Source organism: Triturus cristatus, chromosome 8 (assembly GCF_964204655.1).
Source record: "Triturus cristatus chromosome 8, aTriCri1.1, whole genome shotgun sequence".
Taxonomy (NCBI): domain Eukaryota; kingdom Metazoa; phylum Chordata; class Amphibia; order Caudata; family Salamandridae; genus Triturus; species Triturus cristatus.
Window position 1 is genome coordinate 473070709 of NC_140591.1, and position 22608 is coordinate 473093316.

General features: G+C 46.8%; 1 protein-coding gene across 6 annotated transcripts in view; it reads left to right on the forward strand.

Annotated features, from left to right (window-relative positions):
• Positions 1-22336, forward strand: part of MTRF1 (mitochondrial translation release factor 1) — a 129469-nt gene extending 107133 nt beyond the window's left edge. For 5 of the 6 annotated variants that reach the window (XM_085621951.1, XM_085621948.1, XM_085621947.1 and 2 more), the window contains exon 10: positions 21692-22336. In XM_085621951.1, coding sequence (XP_085478077.1) covers positions 21692-21829 — 138 coding nt within the window. In that variant the 3' untranslated portion in view covers positions 21830-22336. Of the gene's footprint in view, positions 1-12558; positions 14043-21691 lie in introns of those variants that run through there. The other variant, XM_085621952.1, reaches the window with a different exon arrangement.
• The last annotated feature ends 272 nt before the right edge of the window (positions 22337-22608 follow it).

Consider the following 22608-nt stretch of genomic DNA (forward strand, 5'->3'; position numbering starts at 1 on the left):
AAAGCTCTAGCATACCCCAACCCAGCCAGGATATGCAACATTCAAGCTCAAATGTCACAATTTCAGCCTCAACACTCATTACCAGCTTGAGTGTTCATGCAGTTATTCAGGATGATGGCCTCTTGCATTCTTATCGTCCCTTATGCAAGACTCCAAATGCGTCCCTTACAGGAGTGTTTGGCACGTCAGTGGAACCAAGCTCAAGGCCAGTTAACAGATCTGGTGTTGGTGGACAGCCTAACAGACATGCTCTCTGCAGTGGTGGAACACACAAAACCTTTCCAAAGGGCGGCTGTTCCTCGACCTGGTTGCACAAATAGTGCTAACACCAGACGCATCGCTCACCGGATGAGGAGCTCATCTACAAAACCATACCATTCAGGGTATATGGACCCCTCAGCAAAAACAACGCCACATAAATTACCTGGAATTACTGGCAATTTTTCTGCCATTAAAATCCTTTCAACTCCATCTGGTAGGCAAAGCTGTCCTGGTCCGTACAGACAACATGACAGCAATGTACTACATACAGAAACAGGGGGTGACACACTCTCTACAGCTTTCACACCTAGCTCAAAGCATATGGAGATGGGCCATTCTGCAAAAAGTATATCTCCTGGCAGAACACCTCCCAGGGGTACACAATCAGATTGCAGATCTGCTCAGTCGTCAAACACAGCAGATCTACGAATGGGAACTTCACCCTCAAGTTCTTCTTCCATTCTTTCACATGTGGGGCCACCCAAAAATAGATCTCTTCGCCACACAAGAGAACGCAAAATTCCCAACCTTCGCGTCCAGGTAGCCACAGGCAAATTTGCTTACGCTTTTCCGCCTCTCCCACTAATTACGTTAGTGGTTCGGAAGCTCAAACAGCATTCCCTCACAATGATCCTGGTTGCTCCAACATGGGCCCGACAACCATGGTTCACAACCCTCTTGGAACTATCAGTAGTTCCTCATCAAAAGCTACGCCTCCCACCCAAGCTCCTCACTCAGAACCATGGAGAGATCTGACATCGAGATCCCAGTCAACTCAACATTGCGATCTGGCACCTGAAGTCTTAGAGTGTGGCTAACTCACTCTCCCGCTAGACTGCATGAACATCATTAAAGAGGCTAGACTTCCTACCACCAGAGCATGCTACGCAGCAAAGTGGAAACAATTTGTAATTTACTGTACAAATAACAAAATCAATCCACTAGATGCTTCTTTTTAAAACATCATCTGTTATCTCTTGCACCCACAACAATGTAACCTAGCATATACATCCATAAGACTACATCTCGCTGCAATAGCAGCTTATCTCCAAAACAGACAACACTTGTCTTTTTTGGGGTATCTGCTATCGAAGCATTTATGGAAGGATGTAAAAGAATAATTCCACCCCGAGTTCCACCCTCTCCAGTATGGAATTTAAATATTGTCCTTACCAGACTCATGGGTCCCCCATTTGAACTTCTACACAAATGTGAACTACAGTTCCTCACTTGGAAAGTAGCCTTCCTCGTTCCTATCACATCTCGTAGAAGAATTAGTGAACTCCAGGCATTAACCATACAAGAACCATTTTTGCAAATCCATCATAACAAAGTGGTTCTTAGGACTAACCCAAAATGATTACCTAAAGTCGTCTCTGCCTTCCACCTTAACCAGTCTGTTGAACTCCCAGTTTTTTTCCCCTCAACCAGACTCATTGGCAGAACGGGCTCTTCACACGCTATACATTAAAAGAGCAATACTTTACTACATTGAAAGGACAAAATCCTTTGGGAAAACTAAACAACTCTTTGTGGCTTCTTGCCCACCTCATAAGTGCAATCCCATTTCAAAAGTGGGAATTGCAAGGTGGATTGTTAAATGCATCCAAATATGCTATTTTAAAGCCAAACGCACATTAACCATTCCCCCTAGAGCTCATTCCACATGTAAACTAGGGGCTTCTTTGGCCTTAGGGAACATTCCCCTAGATGACATCTGCAAAGCAGCAACTTGGTCTACACCACACACTTTCACAAAACACTATTGTGTAGATGTGCAAGCAAAACAACAAGCTAGTGTGGGGCAGGCTGTTTTAAAAACTCGTTTTCAGATCACTGCAACAGATACAGGTAGCCACCGCTAAGGAGGTAACTGCTGTATAGTCTATGCACAAGTATATGATCTACAGCTCATATGCCACAAACTGAAAATGCTACTTACTAGTATGCATCTGTTCTTGGTATGTAGAGCTGTACATTCACATACGTTAACCGCCTCCCTGGATATCTCTATCTGTTCCAGTACTATCTCACTTAGATATATTACACATGGACATCTCTTTCTATTTCTTACTAACTCCATCATAACCCTTCATGGTGAAAACAATCTGGAGATAGAGTCAATGCCCATGCACACTATCGCCCTAAGGAGGAGTAACCTACCTCGTGACTACAAAGACTTCTTCTAAGACAAAAACAAAGTGCAAACATCCGAGCCCAACACCAGATGGCGATCTATCCACAAGTATATAAATCTACAGCTCTACATGTCAAGAACTGATGCATACTGGTAAGTAGCATTTTCCTTCTTTACAACGAAGGCAGTGACCACCCATTACCATTAACTCTAGTGTTTGTGTTTCTGTTTTCAGTGTTTTTGGGGGGGAAATTTCAAATGGATTTTTTTTGGTATATTACCAATTTCTGAGAACTATTAGTTTTCAGTGTTTGATATACTTGGTGCTAAACAAATTGCTGCAGACGATGCTTTACCTGTGTTTACAAAATATATTCTGGGAAAATATTTTTATTGGAGCAGGACAATCTCTAGCATTATCTGTTCCGGCTGCTCTACAAAGAGAACAAGAGCACTACACCCGCTTCAGTTAATGCTGATGTTTTTGGGCTGTGTTGTCTTTTATGTTGAATTACTATGGAGAATTTGGCAGAGAATAGAAGCCTTTACAAAATGTTGCACGACATTCCCAGAAGTACACCTGGAAATGTGCACCATGCATATATTTGGGAATGTTTGTAAATAGAATAAAAATGTTAAAAGTACATTGAGGCTGAGCTGTACAAGTCTGCCCGTACTTTCACCACAGTTATGTTATATCGAACTTGTAAAGCGCAGCTTTCACTCCGTGGAGCATCATGGCGCTATGCGGAGCCCAAAAGATACACACAGCCCTAACTGAGGGAATCATATAAGTGATCTACATAGAGAATCAGGGGCGGCAAAGATCCAGGTTTTCAGGGCCTTTCTGAACCTGGTCCCTAGCACCGCAATAGATTTCCCACCCTTTGTCGTGCACCTAAAACCCGGGAGCTTCAGAAGATTTGCCGTGGAAGATCTAAAAGTGCGATGTGGCACATACTGGGAAAACCTGGTTCGGAGTTAGTGGGGGCCTGAGAAGTTGAAGGCTCTGTAGATAATTACTAGGATCTTGAAGAGGACTGTCTTGTGGATGGGCAACCAGTGAAGCGCATCAAGGGCAGCTGAGGCTGAAGAGCGTCAGGGCCATTTTAAGACTAGCCATGCGGCTGCATGTTGGACCATCTGAAGTTTGTTTAACACTGACTTATTGGTCCCTGCATAGAGGCTGTTACAGTTGTCAAGTCAGGAAGTGATTAGGGCCACTGCGACTGCCTTTCTAGCCATGCAAGAGAGGAGATCGGAAAACATTTTGAGGGACATTATCAATTGAAAGCATGTCCCTGCCACTGCTAGGGATTGCTGGCGGAAGGAGAGTGCTGAGTCTAATTTCACCCCCAGGTTCTTTGCTACATTCCGTCTATTAGGGTGGGGGGGTTTCTATGGGCCACCATAGGCTAGGGGGAAAAGTATTGGAATTCCCTAGTGGCATAATTTTTTTTTTTTCTGAGTTACATTTCAGGTGATTGACATTCATCCATTGAAAAACCACTGTAGATTTTCTTCGGCATGTGCGGATTTTTCATCTAGTACCAGAATTAGCTGAGTATCGTCTGCATATGAGATAGTCATTGTCAAACAGTGTTTGTAAATAGGTCCTATAGAGCCCAAAGTACTGCACAGGTGGGGGACTCTCTTTATCTCAGGCAGATTTTCAGGAGAACTGGGGCACTAACTCCCATGGACTCCTTCCAAATTTCCACCTGCCTTAAGTCACACTGTGCAGAGAAAAAAAAAAAAGCTATTCACAATCACAGTCTCATCATCGGTGGAGCGCTACGTCTAGATACAGGCAAGAGTCCTTTAAATGGTAAGGACATGCTTATTATTGAAAAGGCATCCAAGGATCCTGGGTTGGCAGATTACTTTTACAGGCTCTGTATAATGTTGACTTCAGATGCTGGATAATTGTACTATACCACAGAACTGTGATTTAGGACCCACTTCCTCGTCTTGCTGCCTTCTTTCCCCTGAGCTACATACTCTACAATTAGTCCACGGCCTGAGATGCCTTGAGGTGGTCAGTAGTGCACTATACACAAAACTCCGTAAATAGTCATTCTCTCCACAGTTGGATATTCCTTTTCTGAGTTAATTTAGCCTTTCAGTGGTTACCCTGCTTGAAATCTTGTGAAGTATATTTTTATGGTTTAACTCTTTTTTTTAATTAACCAATGCAGAAAGCAAGCTTGCATTAAACGGGCTACGCAAAGCCCACCATAGGGACTTATTTGTGCATTCTTATTACAGAAATCAACAAATAACTAGTACTATCCCTCCCATTACCCCGAGGAAAGAGAGAAAAGAAGAAAGAGGAAAAAAACGCGGAAATAGCCACTCCCACCCTCCTCCGCTCCAATCCGTCGGTTCAGTGTTGCTCCAAGCGAAGTGTCAATCAGAAGGCTAGGCCAACCTAAGTGGAGGAATCTGGTGCAGTCAGGCGCAAGAGGCGTAAGTATCTCGGGCAAGACAGTTCCTGAAATTCCGGTGTAAGGAGGGCAAGAAACGGTTGCCAGAGATCGCTAAAGGAGGTGCCTTTCCCAGCCGAGGTAAGAGAGATTTTTTTCCATGCCCAGTATGTGCCACAATCGCTGGTGCCACCCGGTATGTGCCGGTATAGGAGGTGTTCTCCAATCAATATGTTCTGAAAGGCCGTCCCCAGTGCTATGGCTATCTGTTTTCCTCGCCTAGATTTCAAGAGGTAGGTGAGCAAGTTAGGTACCCCTAAGAGAACAAAGACCGGGAATCTAGGAAGTTCAGTGTCAAGGTATTTGTCAACATCGTCAAGTATTTGCGTCCAGTAAGTCCGGAGGTGTTCGCAGTCCCAGAGGAGGTGAACCAGTGTACCCCTTTTCCTGCACCCTCTCCAGCAGTCAGGGCTCAGTTTCACATCAGCTTGGTGTAGCCTCTCCGGGGTGTAATACCAGTGATAGACGAGTTTGATGAATGTTTCAGTGAGACCTGCATGTGTTGCCGTGTGGCGTGCTCTATAGCATGCACCTTCCCATTCCTCAGGGCTAAGGCTACGTTCAAGACCCCTCTCCCAACGTGCACGGCCCGCATGATAAGTGTGGGTGTATCGGGACAAAAGCATCTTATACAGATCGGACATCCGTTTCTTTTCCGAAGTTGGCGTAATGAGCCACCGTTCATAGGGAGTGAGAAGCCAAGACGCCTGTGCGCGATTGCCAGGGTGCATAGCCCAATGTCGCACTTGCAAGTAGTGCAAGTATTCGGATTCTGGGAGGCCGTAATCAGCTCTAAGCTGTGAGGAGGGGATAATGTCACCCTTAGCGAATAAATGGCCTAAGGCTCCGCATCCGGCCTCTCTCCACAGTGAAAAGGACTGCGGGCCCATCCCAGGGCCGAAATCCGGGTTATCAAACAGCGATGTAAGTGGAGAAGGGAAGGTTGTTAGGTTGTGGCGTATATTAGTCCGATTCCAAACTGTGAGGGTTGTGCGCGTCACCTGTGAAGCATATGAGTTGGGGGGGGGGGGGCGGTGGGGCTTCGGGAGAAAGGGAATTTTTCATGAGGGATGTGCCCGGGACTGCGCGGTCCTGAAAGAGCCAGTGTTTCACGGATTCGGCCCGGCTCCATTCTACCAAGTGTTGAAGCTGTGCAGCGTCATAGTAGAGCGAGAGATCCGGAACCCCAAGACCTCCTTCATGAGGGAAGAGAAAGCTCACTAACCTTTTCATTCTCGGTTTGCGCCCCTGCCAGATGAAATGAGAGAGTTTGGATTGCACCTTGTGCAGCCAACCAGCTGGGGGCGATAAAGGGAGCGTCTGAAAGAGGTACAGAATTTTGGGGAGGATCATCATTTTAATAGCCGCGACGCAACCCTCCCACGAAATCTGACAGTGTTTCCATCTCCGCAGCTCAGTGCGTATGTGTGTGTGGAGGCGAGAATAGTTAGCCGTCCGTATGGCCTGCAGGGTCAGGGCCAATTGAATACCTAAGATGGGGACAACGTCATCGGACCAGTGCAGGGGGTATCGGGCTTGAAGGTCCGCCCGTTCCTGGGGTGAAAGAGAAAGGTTCAACGCGGTAGATTTCGTCAAGTTCACCTTAATTCTGGAGGCAGTCGCAAAAGGTGTCCAGTTCTTCCATAAAAGACCCCAAGGCTATCACCGGGTTTGCTAGAGTGACTAACACTTCATCCAAATAGAGACTTATAGTGTGGGTGTCTCCTCCAAAGCGAATGCCAGTGATTTGAGGGTGATCCCTGACTCTCTGCGCCATGGGCTCCATGTAGAGGGCGAAGAGCAAGGGCGACAGGGGGCATCCCTGCCTCATGCCCCTACTGATGGAAAACGGGGTGGACGTGTGCCCATTGATCCGGACAGTGGCTGTGGGCGACCGGTAGCAGTTAAAAATGTGTGTCCGCATCTTCTCCCCAAGCCAGTAGGGATCAGTGCCTAGTCGTGGTAGGGCCAGTGGACCCGGTCGAAGGCCTCCTCCGCATCTATGGTGAGGAGCATATAGTCCCCGGGAATGCGGGAGGCCTTCTCTATGAGGTATGTGACACGTTTAGTGTTGTCACTCATTTGCCTCTGCGGAATAAATCCAGCCTGGTCAGGGTCCACAGGGTCAGGGGGCGAGTCGGCTGGCCCAAATTTCAGTATAGAGCTTCAGGTCCATGTTCAGGAGATGGGTCGTATGACCCGCAATCCGTCTTGTCCTTCTCTGGCTTAGGAATAACGGCTATCGCCGCTTCCAACATGGAGTGGGGGATTGCCCCGGGATCTGCAAAAGAGATGAAGAGTCAGGTGAGCAAGGGAGTGAGAGTTGAGCAAAATTGCTTATAGAAGGCCACAGTGTAGCCAACAGGGCCGGGTGATTTGCCCAGCGTCAGGCGAGCAATGGCCGCTATGACTTCCTCTGGCCTGATCTCCCACTCTATATGGGCTGCCTGTTCTGGTGTCAGGGTTGGAAGCCGCGCCTGCGCTAGGTATGTGTCTATATCTGCCCTCTCCAAAGGCTGGTCATCATAGAGGTGGCCATAAAAGTTGCGGAAGACCTCGGCGATGGCCGCGTCATCAGAGTGTAACTGACCCGCACAATCCCTAATCTCCTGCACCCCTTCACGCTTTCGCGCCTCCCGGAGCCTGTTCGTGAGTAGTCGCCCACATTTGTCACCACTGGTATAAAAGGAATGCCGTAGACGCATCGCAGCGTATTCTGCTTTGTCACGGTCGAGGGCAGCCTGTTGTGCCCGAGCCGTTGTCAACGGTCTCCATATGCGAGGAGCCCCGGTGCGCTGGTGCATCTGCTCTAATTCTCGGACCTTCTGTGTCAGTTCCCCCCTCTTCTTCGTGTACTCCGTGTTTTCTGCCGAGGAGATGGCGATAACTTCTCCCCGAATGACTGCCTTAAGAGCCTCCCACCGGGTGGATAGAGCTGTGTCGGGGTTGTCATTGTGTAAGAGATAGTTCTCCAACCCACGTTGTATCTGGGCAACCGTGTCCGATCGGAGTAACAGGGTGTCTCGGAAGCGCCAATGCCTGGTCGGGCGCCGAATCTGAGGAAGAGCCACTGTGACTACCACTGGGGCGTGGTCGGACAAGGCCGCCGCTAATATGTCAGTGGATAGTGTGACATCCCGGAGAGCCTTCGAACCCAGAAAATAATCTAACCTGGCATATGTTTTGTGTGCATTAGAGTAGTATGAAAATTCACGTGTGTTAGGGTGGTGTTGTCTTACTTAGGTCTGTGAGTCCTAAGTAGTGTAGTCTGGAGTGTCCAGAGGACGAAAAGGCGCCAACTTGGCTTGTGCGCTGTGCTGATCTATCTAAGCCATTGTCGAACACCAAGTTGAGATCTCCCCCCTATTAGCATGTGTCGTCCCTGAGATGCCATGTCTTCAGTAAGAGCCTCGTGTAAAAATCGTTCCTGAACCTCATTAGGAGCGTAAATGGACCCCACTGTTAAAGAGATGCCCCCAATGATGAATTAGCTACCCCTGCTTTCTTATATGACATGGAAGAAAAGAACTGTGTCGGGTAGGTGCGGGATCTGAGTCGGTCACAGTCCTTGAGAAGCAGATGTGTCTCTTGAAGGAGGCAGATATCCGCCCCGTACATTCTAGGTAGGAAAGAAGTGTCCTGCGTTTGATAGGGTTTTTAAGCCCTCTCACATTGAGAGTGAGTACCTTAACTGAAGATGGTGGCATTTAGCACTTTGAAAGGGGGGTAGTACCGCCCATTAGCATCAGGAAACTAAGAGACCGGGGAAACCAATAAGGGCCGACCCCCAACGCCAGCGCAGGAACAAGGAAGCAATAGCACTCAATGGACCGGGACCCACAAAGAAAAGAGAACAGAAGATAAGAGAAAGGTAAGAGAGAAACAGTGCAGAAATCCACGAGAAATGGAACAAGGAAAACAAGGCACAGGGAGTGCCGAAGTAAATTTCTAGTTCAAACATTAGTCCGTCATCCAAAGATGAACAGAGAAGAAGTCTATGGGGTTGTTGCGTGGCTGGTAGAAGTCCAAGCCCCCTCTCCCCCAACCTGCCAAATATCAATAGAAGGATACACCATGGTAACCAGGCTCAGTCATGTAGTCTTGGCCAAGGCATCTGGCACAGCTTCAAGGGCGGCCTGCTGCTCCTTCTTGACCACCAACGGGTCCTGTTGCTGGACACGACGTCGCCTTCTCTGTTGCCTCCATTTGGGTCGACCAACGTTGGACCCACTGTCCGAGTGCTCCCCTTCGCCTGTGTTTTCCAGGATAGGAATTCCCAACAGTTTGCTGGCTTCCGATACGGATCGAAGCTGATACAGCTTGCCGTCATGGCAAAATACAAGACGGAACGGATGCCCCCAGGAGCAGGAGATGTTCCGTTGGCGCATGACCTCCGTGATAGGCCCGAAAGTTTTACGTTTCTTGAGCGTGATGGCGGCAAGATCTTGATAGAGGACGGGTGATTGATTGCGGAAGGTGGTCGGTTGGAGCGATCTAGCTTTACGTAAGATTTCTTCCTTTGTGTGGAAGTCCTGTACGCACACCAAGATATCCGCCAGAGGTGCCGTTGCCACCCTAGGAGGGCCCACTCTGTGTGCTTGGTCCAGTGTAAGGTCAGAGTCCAATGGCCTGCTTAGGATGTGGTTAAAGAGTTCATGCACAAATTTTAAAATGTCACCGGCTTCTCCGTTTGTGCCCACTCCTCGGATTCTGATGTTGTGTCGGCAGGAACGGTTTTCAAGGTCCTCCAGGTGGGATTGAACATCCACTTGGGTCCTGCTCATGTATGCGGATTACTTCCTGCTGCATGTCGGCCAGCTCAGTGTCCCGGCCGTCACTCCTGTACTCCAGGGATGCTACTCTCTCTCTCCAATATCGTCCACGTCTTTGCGAATGTCCTTAATTTCTGCCGTGAGATCACGTTTCATGATCTGGAGGTTATCCCTTAGAGCAGCGAACAAGGACTCCAAAAAAGCCTGTGTTACAGGGGCGTCCGTAGAGGTGGCCATCTGTGTCGCTGCGTCTGGTCGTCCGGAATCTGCCGACCACCCCCCCCTCTGTGCCCAGGCGAAGAGATCTTTGAGAGATTTTTCTCTTGTTGCCGATTTGTCCTTCCTGCCCCAGGTGGATGTCATACTAAGGTCCTCTTATATCGATGGCACCAGCCGCCACAAACCAGGCCGAGCGGCGTGCCACTGTAGTGCGGTATCCCCGGATGCAGTAGCTGCAGGGTTAACTCTGGCGTGGTCCAGCTTAACTCAGGCAGCAACTCGATAAGTCCCTAGCAGTGCTCCGGGGACTCCCCACCCTTCCAAACCCAGGTGTTTCGGAGCCTGGCACAGCAGATGTCAGAGGGGGGTAGGGGAGCAAGTCTAGCGACTCGTCCCGGCTGAAATTCCTCCCCGGCCTGGTTACGCGGGGGAGCCAGGCCAAGCGTCCACAGGTGCGCAGTGGCAGCCGCTGAGTGCAGGGCTCCTTCAGAGGCACAGTGCCAACCTCTGTGGGCCCGAGGCTGGGAGGCGGTAAGGTGACGTCTTCAACTCCGGGCCGCCGCCCGTGTCATGCAGGGCTTCGGCGGGGGGTCAGCCCAAATATGACCAGGGAGTGGGGCTAACAGCGCCTTTTCCGTAGGGTGCAGGGCAGGGATGTCCGGCGGCGGCCCACTGTGTGGGTCAGTGTACTTTAAGGCCTAGTGCGGCCTAGGCGCCTCCAGTGAAATTTCCAGAAGGGCAAAGTCACAACGGGGGCAGGGAGCTAAGAGTGGCTTACCGCTGCAGCTCCCGGGGTGTGCTTCATCAAGCTGGAGGCAGAGTTCCCTCTGATCCCGATCCACAGTCCGCTGGATCTTTGTTAAACGTGTGGATCTGCCGGGTGCTCCGGTTGCACCCAGGAGGCCGCCGCTCTGGCCAAAATTGTGCCCACTGCTCCGTCGCCTCTCGTTCTCCAGGACAGTGAGTGAGGCTCCCGGTTCTGGCAGGTGCCCCGTCAAGGCAGCAACACCCACGACGCGGGGCCAGGACCTCAGGCCCCGCGCCGCCATCCGCCGCTCGTCACCACTGCGCCTCTCGGGCCCGTCTCGGCACCGGAGGCGTGAACACAGTCACAAGAGCCTCTGCAGCCTCGTCCGGTGAGTTGCAAAGTGCACCAGGATGTAAGGGTCTGCAAATCCGCCGTAGCCCGTGCAGGTCGGGGCCTGGGCTAGTGCTAATGATCGACGGGCGGAGGAGAGTTGGCGAGGCACGTCCTAGCTCTCCGCCATCTAGGCCACGCCCCAGAAGTATATTTTTAAAGTATTTCCGGTAAGAACATTTATTCAATTTATTTGAAATTTTCCCCAGAGCATACAGCAGAGCGGTGTCAGTGCAATTTACAGAGCAACATACTGTGGACAATGAGATTTAATTTACATAGAAAACATTAGGGGGAGAGGTATCCGGGATTTAATTTTTAACAAGCATTCAAATTGGATTAAATATGCATCTTTGGTCATGTTAGAGGAACTATGAGACCTGCGAATAAGGAGTTGCAGGAAGGTATTGGAGGAGGAAAAGGATAACAAAATGGAGAGTAGAGGATAGAAGAGAGGGCGGAGAAAAGAAGAGGCAAAACGAGAGATGGCATGGATGATGGTGAGCAGGAAGAAGGACACGAGGAGGGCAGTCATTATAGACAGCCGAAGAGCTAATGGGGGCAGATTATAAGAAGCATTTATAGAGACATTTGCAGTTCCTTCCAAACGTATGAAGGCTATCTAGACTTGTCATCTCAGCTGGGAGAGAATGCCAGAGACTGGACTTCTATAGATAATAATTGAAAGAGGCTGTATAAGATTTCATTTTTATTTACTCAAGTTTAAGTAAGTCTTATGTATTCAATAAATAAATAAAAAATAAATAAACATTCCTTTATGAACTTTCAAATATGGATTGAAGATTGTAGGGCTTGGCATAGGGGATGTAGGGAATTGGGTTACTGGTGGAGGGGGCAACCAGAATTCTTGTCAGCGTGAAACACAAGCAAACCCCAAATTACCCTGTGCTTACCCTATGGTAGCTTGGCACAAAGCAGTCAGCCTTTACTTAGAGGCAATGTGTAAAGTATTTAGGCAGCACTTTAAACATTAAAAGAGTGAAAACACCGCACAAGAAAACTCCTACACTGGTGTCCGGTTCAAAAACATTCTCTTTGGAATTTTTTTGAACCGGACACCCATATACAGGCAGAGGGATACACTTATTCCCAAATCTTTACATCAAAACGATGGGCTACATGATGCCTTGATGACGCTATCACATAGGTACAACATTGATTGCAGATACGCCAGATGCTCTTTGCAGTTTAATGTAATTTGTCAAAATTGTCAAGACAATAACCTACGACAATTAAAAGAACCAACCTGTTTGAGCCCTGAAGAAGTCCCAAGAGGGATGAAATGCGTTGACAAGCAATTTTATCGTGTCTTCTAAGAATAATTTTGGAATAAAAAGGACCGTGTTTTCCACAATCAAAAAAATCAGTTCGTTTTTTTCATTGGAAAGCTATCTGTTTTATATTTTGTCTTATTTGTGAAATACGATGCAATATTGCTGTTACAAGAAAGATTACTTGTGTTTCTCGGGTGCAGGGTCAATTTTGTGTTTCCACTGAACAAAGTACCTTAAATCTTGGTTGCAGAGAGTTGCGAGATCCTGCATCACAGATGGGTCGAGCAGTGGCAGTTCCAAGGAGCTCCGGGTGGCGATTTGATGTCCTACATCAAGGATGTGTCATGCAGCAGCGGTGCCGATGGAGCCGTTGACGAGGCTTGCGAAGAGAGGTCCTGCGTCGTCAAGGATGCAGTCGAGAGATGCTTGCAATATGAAGTCCTGCATAGAGCTGCGTTGCACAGTGGTGGTTATGGGCTGCGATGCAAGGTCCTGCATCAGGGATACTTCGCGGAGCAGCGCTTCCGATGCAAGGCTGCAAGGACATGCGTTGTTTATGCCCAATAGACCATGCCTGAGCTACCAGCACATCTTCAGGCCCCCTTCCATGGGTCCAGGCATGAGGTAGTACCACTTGGGGGCAAGACACAGAAGACAGAGTCCAGGTGCTGGATTCAAGATGGTTGGAACTTTTTCTGTCCCTGAGGCTCTGATCAGGAGGCAAGCTAACTAGCCCTTGGAGTCACTCTGGTGGTGGTCCTGGGTTCAAGATGCAGGTCCAGTCCTTCTCACTCAGGCAGCAGAGTAGTATTCCTTCTTGCAGAGCAGCACAGTAGTCCCTCTGAGTCTTTCTCGGGTCCAAAGGCGTACAGAAGAGTTGGGTCTGAGGGTCCGATACTTGTACGTGGTGCCAGCTTTGAAGTAGGAGAAGGTTCTGGAGGTCTTCACCCTGAGAGGTGTTTGGAATTCCCTCCCTTCCTGGCCTGGCCCCAGCTTGTCTGCGGGCACAAAAGACCAGTGCTCAGGCAGAGACTTTGTGATGTGCAAGCATGGCAGTTGACACCTCTGTCTCCATTGTCAAGTCAGAGACAGCCCATCCTGCCAATACCTATTCCCCTTTGTCTCACTGTCTGGGAGCAATACACAAAGACTAGCTACCAGCTACACCTAGTCATGTGACCCAGGATACAAACTGCATTCACAAAATGGTTAAGACGCTAAAATGCGAAGTTTCTAAAAGTGTAATTTTCATAATTGTGACTTACAATTCGACTTTACCATTACAGAGGGTTTTAAATTTCAAGAGGCAATGTGTAAAGTATTTAGGCAGCACTTTAAACATTAATAGAGTGAAAACACCGCACAAGAAAACTCCTACACTGGTGTCCGGTTCAAAAACATTCTCTTTGGAATTTCTTTGAACCGGACACCCATATACAGGCAGAGGGATACACTTATTCCCAAATCTTTACATCAAAACGATGGGCTACATGATGCCTTGATGACGCTATCACATAGGTACAACATTGATTGCAGATACGCCAGATGCTCTTTGCAGTTTAATGTAATTTGTCAAAATTGTCAAGACAATAACCTACGACAATTAAAAGAACCAACCTGTTTGAGCCCTGAAGAAGTCCCAAGAGGGATGAAATGCGTTGACAAGCAATTTTATCGTGTCTTCTAAGAATAATTTTGGAATAAAAAGGACCGTGTTTTCCACAATCAAAAAAATCAGTTCATTTTTTTCATTGGAAAGCTATCTGTTTTATATGTTGTCTTATTTTTGAAATACGATGCAATATTGCCGTTACAAGAAAGATTACTTGTGTTTCTCGGGTGCAGGGTCAATTTTGTGTTTCCACTGAACAAAGTACCTTAAATCTTGGTTGCAGAGAGTTGCGAGATCCTGCATCACAGATGGGTCGAGCAGTGGCAGTTCCAAGGAGCTCCGGGTGGCGATTTGATGTCCTACATCAAGGATGTGTCATGCAGCAGCGGTGCCGATGGAGCCGTTGACAAGGCTTGCGAAGAGAGGTCCTGCGTCGTCAAGGATGCAGTCGAGAGATGCTTGCAATATGAAGTCCTGCATAGAGCTGCGTTGCACAGTGGTGGTTATGGGCTGCGATGCAAGGTCCTGCATCAGGGATACTTCGCGGAGCAGCGTTTCCGATGCAAGGCTGCAAGGACATGCGTTGTTTATGCCCAATAGACCATGCCTGAGCTACCAGCACATCTTCAGGCCCCCTTCCATGGGTCCAGGAATGAGGTAGTACCACTTGGGGGCAAGACACAGAAGACAGAGTCCAGGTGCTGGATTCAAGATGGTTGGAACTTTTTCTGTCCCTGAGGCTCTGATCAGGAGGCAAGCCAACTAGCCCTTGGAGTCACTCTGGTGGTGGTCCTGGGTTCAAGATGCAGGTTCAGTCCTTCTCACTCAGGCAGCAGAGTAGTATTCCTTCTTGCAGAGCAGCACAGTGGTCCCTCTGAGTCTTTCTCAGGTCCAAAGGCGTACAGAAGAGTTGGGTCTGAGGGTCCGATACTTGTACGTGGTGCCAGCTTTGAAGTAGGAGAAGGTTCTGGAGGTCTCCACCCTGAGAGGTGTTTGGAATTCCCTCCCTTCCTGGCCTGGCCCCAGCTTGTCTGCGGGCACAAAAGACCAGTGCTCAGGCAGAGACTTTGTGATGTGAAAGCATGGCAGTTGACACCTCTGTCTCCATTGTCAAGTCAGAGACAGCCCATCCTGCCAATACCTATTCCCCTTTGTCTCACTGTCTAGGAGCAATACACAAAGACTAGCTACCAGCTACACCTAGTCATGTGACCCAGGATACAGACTGCATTCACAAAATGGTTAAGACGCGAAAATGCGAAGTTTCTAAAAGTGTAATTTTCATAATTGTGACTTACAATTCGACTTTACCATTACAGAGGGTTTTAAATTTCAATTCTTTGACACCAAACTCAATCTTTCCATTTGCTCCCAATTGAAAGTTATCACTTATTAAATGTAATATGTTAACCCAATATTATCCAATGGGAGAGCCAGGCCTTGCAGTAGGGAAAAACAAATGTAATAGTTTTTAACTACCAGGACATGTCAAAATGAAAATTACATGTCCAACTTGTTAAATACACTGCACCTGCCCTATGGACCATTTAGGGCCTACCCTAGGGCTGACTTCTATGTATTAAAAAGGAAGTTAAAGGCCTGGCAAAAAGTTTATTTTTCCAGGCCGAATGACAGTGTAAACTACACACACAGGCTACAGTGGCAGGCCTGAGACATGTTTAAAGGGCTGATTAAGTGGGTGGCACAATACGTGCTGCAGGCCCATTAGTAGTAATTAATTTACAGGCCCTGGGTACATGCAGTACCAATTTACTAGGGACTTATAAGACTCAGGAGGAGATAGGAGATGTGAGAAGCGAGGCTTGTTGGCGGGCATGGCTTGTGGAATCTGTGGAGCAAGAGCAAGACGTTGCGGCTGTAGTAATGCAGCATATCAAGGGCGTTTTAAGGGACCCAAGACTCTGACCAGGTGATTATTTTATGTTATGTTATGTTTGTCTTGTATAGCGCACGGCTACTCAAAGAGTGTCCCGGCGCTTTACTGTACACCTGTACCACAACACAGCAAAGGAAAACAAAAAGAAATGAAGAGTCCCTAAACTAACAACCAGACAGACATCTAAAGAGTAAAAAGCCAAGTTTTTAGGCCCTTCCTGAACGCCAGTAAATTGGAGGTACTACGCAGTGTCAGTGGTAAAGTATTCCAAAGCTGCGGAGCCAGCAGTCTGAAAGATCGACCTCCTATACGAGCCCTTTTTATGCGAGGGACCACGGCGAGAAACAAAGTCTCCGACCTCAAGGACCTTGCTGGATGATAGAAAGCTAGCCTTTTTTGGAGATATTTAGCTCCTGAGGCATATAGAGCCTTATGTGCCAAAGTCAAAGCCTTAAAGACTATCCGCTTCCGGATGGGCAGCCAATGGAGTGACTGCAGTAGGCCTGAAGTTCTAGTTCGGCCGGGTAATCCAAAAATGGCCCGTGCTGCCGAATTCTGGACCACCTGCAGTCGTTGCAACAGATACTCCGGCAGGCCGAGATAGAGAATATTCGAATAATCCATTCTCGAGCCAATGATAGCCTGAACCGTTATCTTCCTGTGATCCTGTGGAAGCATAGGAAGAAACTTGCGGAGCATCCGGAGAAGGCCGAAACAGATACCAGTAAGACCGAGAATCTGGGATCTCAGCGTCAAGCCATTATCGATCTTAATTCCCAAGTTCTTGGCCAGCTGGGAAGAGCCTGCAGGAGGAAACATATTTGCAGACCACCATTTCTGCCAGTCTGGGTCCGATCTGCAGCCGAAGAAGAGTACCTCCGATTTGTCCGAGTTGCACTTGAGGCCGTTAAGCTGGAACCAATTAAAAACGGCCCCAAGGCAACCCCGGATACTCTCTCCGTCAAAGTCAGCTCCCCTCCCGCAGGTAAAGAGGAGCTGGGCGTAGGACACGATCTGGGCCCCAAAGGATTCCGCCAGATCCGCCAGAGGGGTCATAAAGATGTTAAAGAGAGTCGGGCTCAGTACTGAGCCCTGAGGGACTCCAACACCAAGTGACGGCATCTCAGCGGAACTAGAGGGGGCCCAGTCCGTTTGTCGACGGCTAGCCAAGAAAGAACGAAACCAGCTGAGCACCGTCCCTCTCAGACCGATCTCATAAAGCCTGGCGAGAAGACCCTCGTGAAGTACCTCGTGATTAGGTATGGTTTGGTCGAGCGGAGGTGTGGCGGGAAGGCACTTCTTTTTTTTCCGACCTGCTGCCTTCTTTGCCGTCGCCATCTGCCGCCTACTGCCCGCTGTTTACCACTCGCTGCAGCCCACTTCAGCCTATTCAGCCAGTATAGCATCTCCTCGCACCGCTTGCTACAGCCCGCTTCAGCCTGTGAAGGTGCTCTGGTAGGACCCACAATTTTACACTGCCCCATTTGCAAATAGTATGTCCTTGGTCCTCAAAATAGAAGAACGTATTAATGGCCAGTGGAGGCCTCTACCCTTGCCAAGGCGATATCAAGGCGCTAGTAATATTGTGGCCCATTTGTGTGGGCTTTGGTAAAAAGAACGTGAGCTGATACTCGTGATTTAAGACTGGTCAAAAGGAGTAAAAGAGTGAAATGAGTAAGAGGAGCAGAAGGCTTGGAGCACTGAAGCTGCGAGAGAGGTAAGTGTCTAAGCACAAGGCGACTCCCAACGGTGAACAAAGGCGGCCAAGTTTAGGTAGGTGCAGCTTGTTTACACATGAGGGGGTCCACCTCCATATTGTTTTTGTGGTTTTTTTAACCCTGTAAGGCTCTCGCAGGCTTTCCCCAGTCTTCGTTTACCCCCAGTGCTATTTATTCCATACCAGCTGTGAGCTGCAATTGTTTGCAACCCCAGAGTTGAGTTTAAGTTTAATATAGCAGGACTAAGACCCATAAGGGTATGAGGGTGCTGTAAAGAGAAGCAGAATACGATTGGCAGGTAAAGGCGTACATATTAAACATATAGTAGGTTAACAAGCACAAGTACAAAAAGAACAAACCAGCCATGTGGAACGTATAAGTACCAAAATGTACATTGTTGAATGAGAGACCCATGTCGATGGGTGTGAATGGTTGTTCAGGAGCAACTATTTGACTTGTCTTTTGAATGAGGAGGTCGAAGGGTTAGATCTTATTTCAGGCAGGAGGGCGTTCCATATTCTCGGGGAAAGACCAGAGAAGTTCATTTCTTTTTGAATTTGTGAGGTTTCAGCAGGAGAATGTTAGAGCTTCTAAGGCCCGATTCAAACCAGAAAGTTTACGTTTTTTTGCCAGGTAAATGTAAATGAAGAGCTTGTGCGTCAAGCAGGCTATCTTGAACTGAATCTTATCTTCGAGCGATAGCCAATTGAGCTGTCTTAGGTCTGGTGTGATGTGATCATGTTTTCTTGAGCCCGTGATTAGTCTGGCAGGAGAGTTCAGGGTGGCCCTTAAAAGGGCCTGTCTGGCTGTGGGTAACCCTGCCATGGTCACAATTCTGTATTCCAAGCGGAGAGACAACTAAGGATTGTACAGCTACTTGCAAGTCCTCGGGAGGCAGGAACGGCTTGATTTTCCTAAGTGTTAAGCTACTAGGTAAGGTGAGGTGGTGCTGACTCCACGCATTCCTTATACTTTTTCGTTGGATGCCCTTAGGGAAGCTCTGAGAGGCCTAATACTTGGTCCCCTAACTTCTCTGTAAAATCTTTTGTCACAGTAGCCTGAAGATGACTGAGGAGTGTGTCACATTTCAGTCATTGAGATCTGGGGCTGATGTAGCATCAGTGGCTCAGCAATATGGTAGAGCCTGTTCCTGCAGAAGCGACCCGTCTAGGATTGGATGCGGCTTGCAGGTTTTGGGTCTCTCCCTCCCATTAAAGTTTTTTTGCACCTTCTTCGTCTTCCTACTTCACTTGCTTTTTATGTACCTCCAGATGGAACTATGATGGCGGGAAAACTTATATCCGGAAGAATGCTCTCCTCCAGGCTATGTCAAAAAACAAAATCTAATCCACTAAGAAAGAGTGCCTCATTTGGGAGTTCTCAAAAGGAGTGGAATAATACCTGCGTATTTCCAAATATTATCTGAAGAAAGCTCCACTTCTAGCCCAGTGGTGCAGACATCAATGCATGGGAAATCGGAGGTGAAGGAAATGAATCAGATGGTGTCTGTAGAGGATCTGCGTGGGTTTCATACCCGCAACCAACAATAAAATCAAGCGATCCACTCCAGTGAAGAAAACCTAATTCCATCTAGGGAATGTTTACCGTGTTGCAATGCTAATGTGACCCAATCATCCCCACCTGCTTCACAGTCTTCTATTGTACTGGATTACACCCTACCAAATATTTCTCCCCTTAAACCAGATGTGTGGTGGTACCTATGGGCTTGGAACTATATCCTGAAATGTCTGAATTGCCTAAGTTGCAGACAAAGTCTATGGAAATGTTTTCTAGTACACCTAGTCTTACAACTTATGTATTATCAAATATTTTGGTGTCGCCTGACATGTCTCTGAATCCCCCCGGAAAACAAGGCAAGAAAACAGATAAAAGAGCTGGAGGGTGCTAATGGATAAGGTCTACCTGTCTTGCCTAATGTGCCAATCCTATTGATATGTGATTTTAATGCAAAGATTCCCCCTAACCCATCAAAGGCTGAGTTTCAATTGGAAAAAGAAAATGCTTTCAGGATTCCGTGTCAAGTTTTGCCACGCAAACGAGAGGGTGGGAGCGTTAGACAATTCGTTACATTGTTTGACAGCCTGAATATGACTATTGCTGGTAGATGTGCAGGTGACCAGCCTGCCCAGCTCACCTTTGACGATGGGATATAATAATCTCCTCTCAAAATTTTGGTCTAGTAAAGGACCTAGCAATAGGCGAATTAGCAGGCAGCGATCATAAACAACTTGTGCTCTCGTTGGATGGTAGTGCTGATTTAAGAGAGCATTGACGGAATAGTCAACCAATTTACTACAGGAATTAGCACAGATTAGTGTGGTCAGTAAAATTAAAAGCTCAAACTATAAATGATATGATGGAGCTCTTGAAATCCCAGAGCAATCAATCACCTCAGTATATAGTACAAGATTTTGAGAATTGTTTCCATAAGGGATATGGCAATGGTGGGCTCTAATAGTGGTCGGGTTAGGAAAGGTATATACAGTCCTGACAAGGTGAGGGTGAAGTTTACGTTAAATAAGAACATAAGTGAGGCATATAAAATAGGTGGGGTTAATAGGGAGTACCTAATTAAATCACATAGGAAAACATTTAGGAAATAATTAAGGCTAATAAGATGGAAAGAAAAAGAGAATGTATGGACAAAGGCAACTGTCCCCCTACATATTGGAAACCTAAAAGGCTAATGGAACACACCCGATAGTGTTCTAGGGCTCCCTGAAAAGAATTGTAGCAGTGTCGGTACCTGAAGAAGCTTGGGTCAGGTATATATCAGAGTTGTATAAGGTGAACGAAGAACATAGTGAAGCAACCCATGTTTGCTGGGCTACCAGAGAAGGGGTTGGTGCAGAGTTTTTTGTTCCTCTCAGTAAGTAGGATTGAGGCTGTTACATAAAGTCTAAACAGCTCTAGGGTTCAAGGTCTTGATGGCCTTTCATCAGATATAATCAAACCTAATCCCAGTTTGTGGGCGAAAGATTTGGCTCTGGTGTTTTAATATTTGGCCACGACCTGCCAGAAACCTGAAAAGTTAGTATTAGTGTCCTGTTGTATAAAAATGGAGAACAGGACCTGCCCTCGAGTTATCGTATGATGATTATCCTGTTAGACATTCCCTGTAAGATTTATGTGAACATCTGCTGGGGGTATTAGAGGATTTGGTGAGCCATGTAGGAGTCTCCCCAAAGGTTCAAATGAGCTTCTGTAAAGGGTGTTCAACAGCGAATGGCTGTTTAATTTGAAATCTTTTAGCTGAAGAATATGCCTTCAAAGGAAAACAGCCTCTTTGTGTGTCATACATTGGTTTGTCAACAGCGTTTGACACAATAAATAGGGCATTAATTACTCTGAGATAAAACACATAAATGGAAATGTCCACCTGGCTTATTAAAGCTCATAATTCAATTACACGAGGGCTCGTGGACAAGGATTGAATTAGGGGGCAATGGAGCTTTAGCCATAAAAATAGATACCCCCAATGGCCTTAGGCAGGGGTGCATTTTGGCTCCCCTCTTGTTCTCAATTTACATTGCTGATGCTATGATAGTATTAAACCAGGTTCAGTCTTTTCCGGCAGAACTAGGAGCTAATGTTTTGTGCTGATGACACTATACTATTGTATCTTATGCCGGTGGGCATACAGTGGGAACTTGATGTGTTTTTCAGAATATTGTATGGCAAATTATCTGAAAATAAATGTCTAAATTAAATGTGCTAAATGTTACCATGTTTTACGGAGGGCACACACTTTAGCACTGGCTAGCAGTATTAAAGTGCACAGAGTCCTAAGGTCAACAAAACATGAGATCAATAAAAATAGAGGAGTAAGGCAACAAGTTTACCCTCTTAAGACTGACAGGTCTAACAGGGGATGCTTTGAGTGTTATGCATCCCAGTTTAAACTAATTCTGGCCTCGAGTAGCCAATCCAATCCTTTTGTACCACGTCAGTACTATATGTGTTTGTTTCTAGGCTTAATTGTAAGAGTTTGCCTAATCTTCAGCTCATAGACACCTTGAGTGGTCATCACAAATTTCCATATATATGTGTAATAAGACTGCATTGCAAACATGTGGAGCCATTTGTTTCCTTAAATGGTCTATTGGTGCTAATAGTTTGTGTTTTCTCTTGCCAGGAATTTCTCAGGGGTGAGAAGCTTCTGGACGACCTAATAAGCCGATTGCTGCACTTTGCGGAACAAGAAGCCCTCCTCGAGCGCATGGAAAATACAAATACCTCTGGGAAAAAGGCAGCTGAAATAATTACTAAGTGACCGAAGCGTGATCCGGCACATGCTTTGGGAATGTCCACTTATTTTCTGTTTGGTGGAAATACAAAGAGCTGAGAAGCCACACTATCTTCTGCTTAGATGTGTAAAAATATTTCTCATACTGAACACACTAAGATGAACATGTGTTGCAAGATCATGTCAACTGAAATCGGGCAAATAACCTCCTGTCAAGGACTTGAAAACAAGTTGTTTTTGAGGTTATCATTCTCTAGTACAATGGACTGTGGCAACATTGGGGTCTGGTGCCTGTTTTGGTATCAGTGAAGTGTGGTGTCCCTGAATAGAACAATGCGCAATATTTGTGTGGTTATGCAAAGTTGCCTACTCATGTACTTACTATAGCTGGAAGTTGTAGACCCTACATTCAAATTGTAGAACACCATCTCAAAGAACTGCAACTACACTCTAGTCTCAGTAAATAATATTAACCAAACACGAAATGTCTGAAATCTGCTAAATATGTAATAAAACAAGAATAACATGGCGGTTTACAGTGATGTTAAGACAAAATAATTTTAAAGAAAGAAGACAACTACTAAAGAAACCCATTTAGCGCCTTCTATTAGATGAGCAGCTATTAAAGTCATTCATGAAATCTCAGATATTTACCATTTATAACTAAATACATCTTTAAAAAGAATCTTCTATATTGAAATGTAAAAAATACCATTGAATTTATAAACAAGTTTGCTGACTGCTTCAATGTAAGGAAACCGTTTGGATAGACTACTATTTGAATACTGTACTCTCCTTGCACTTCA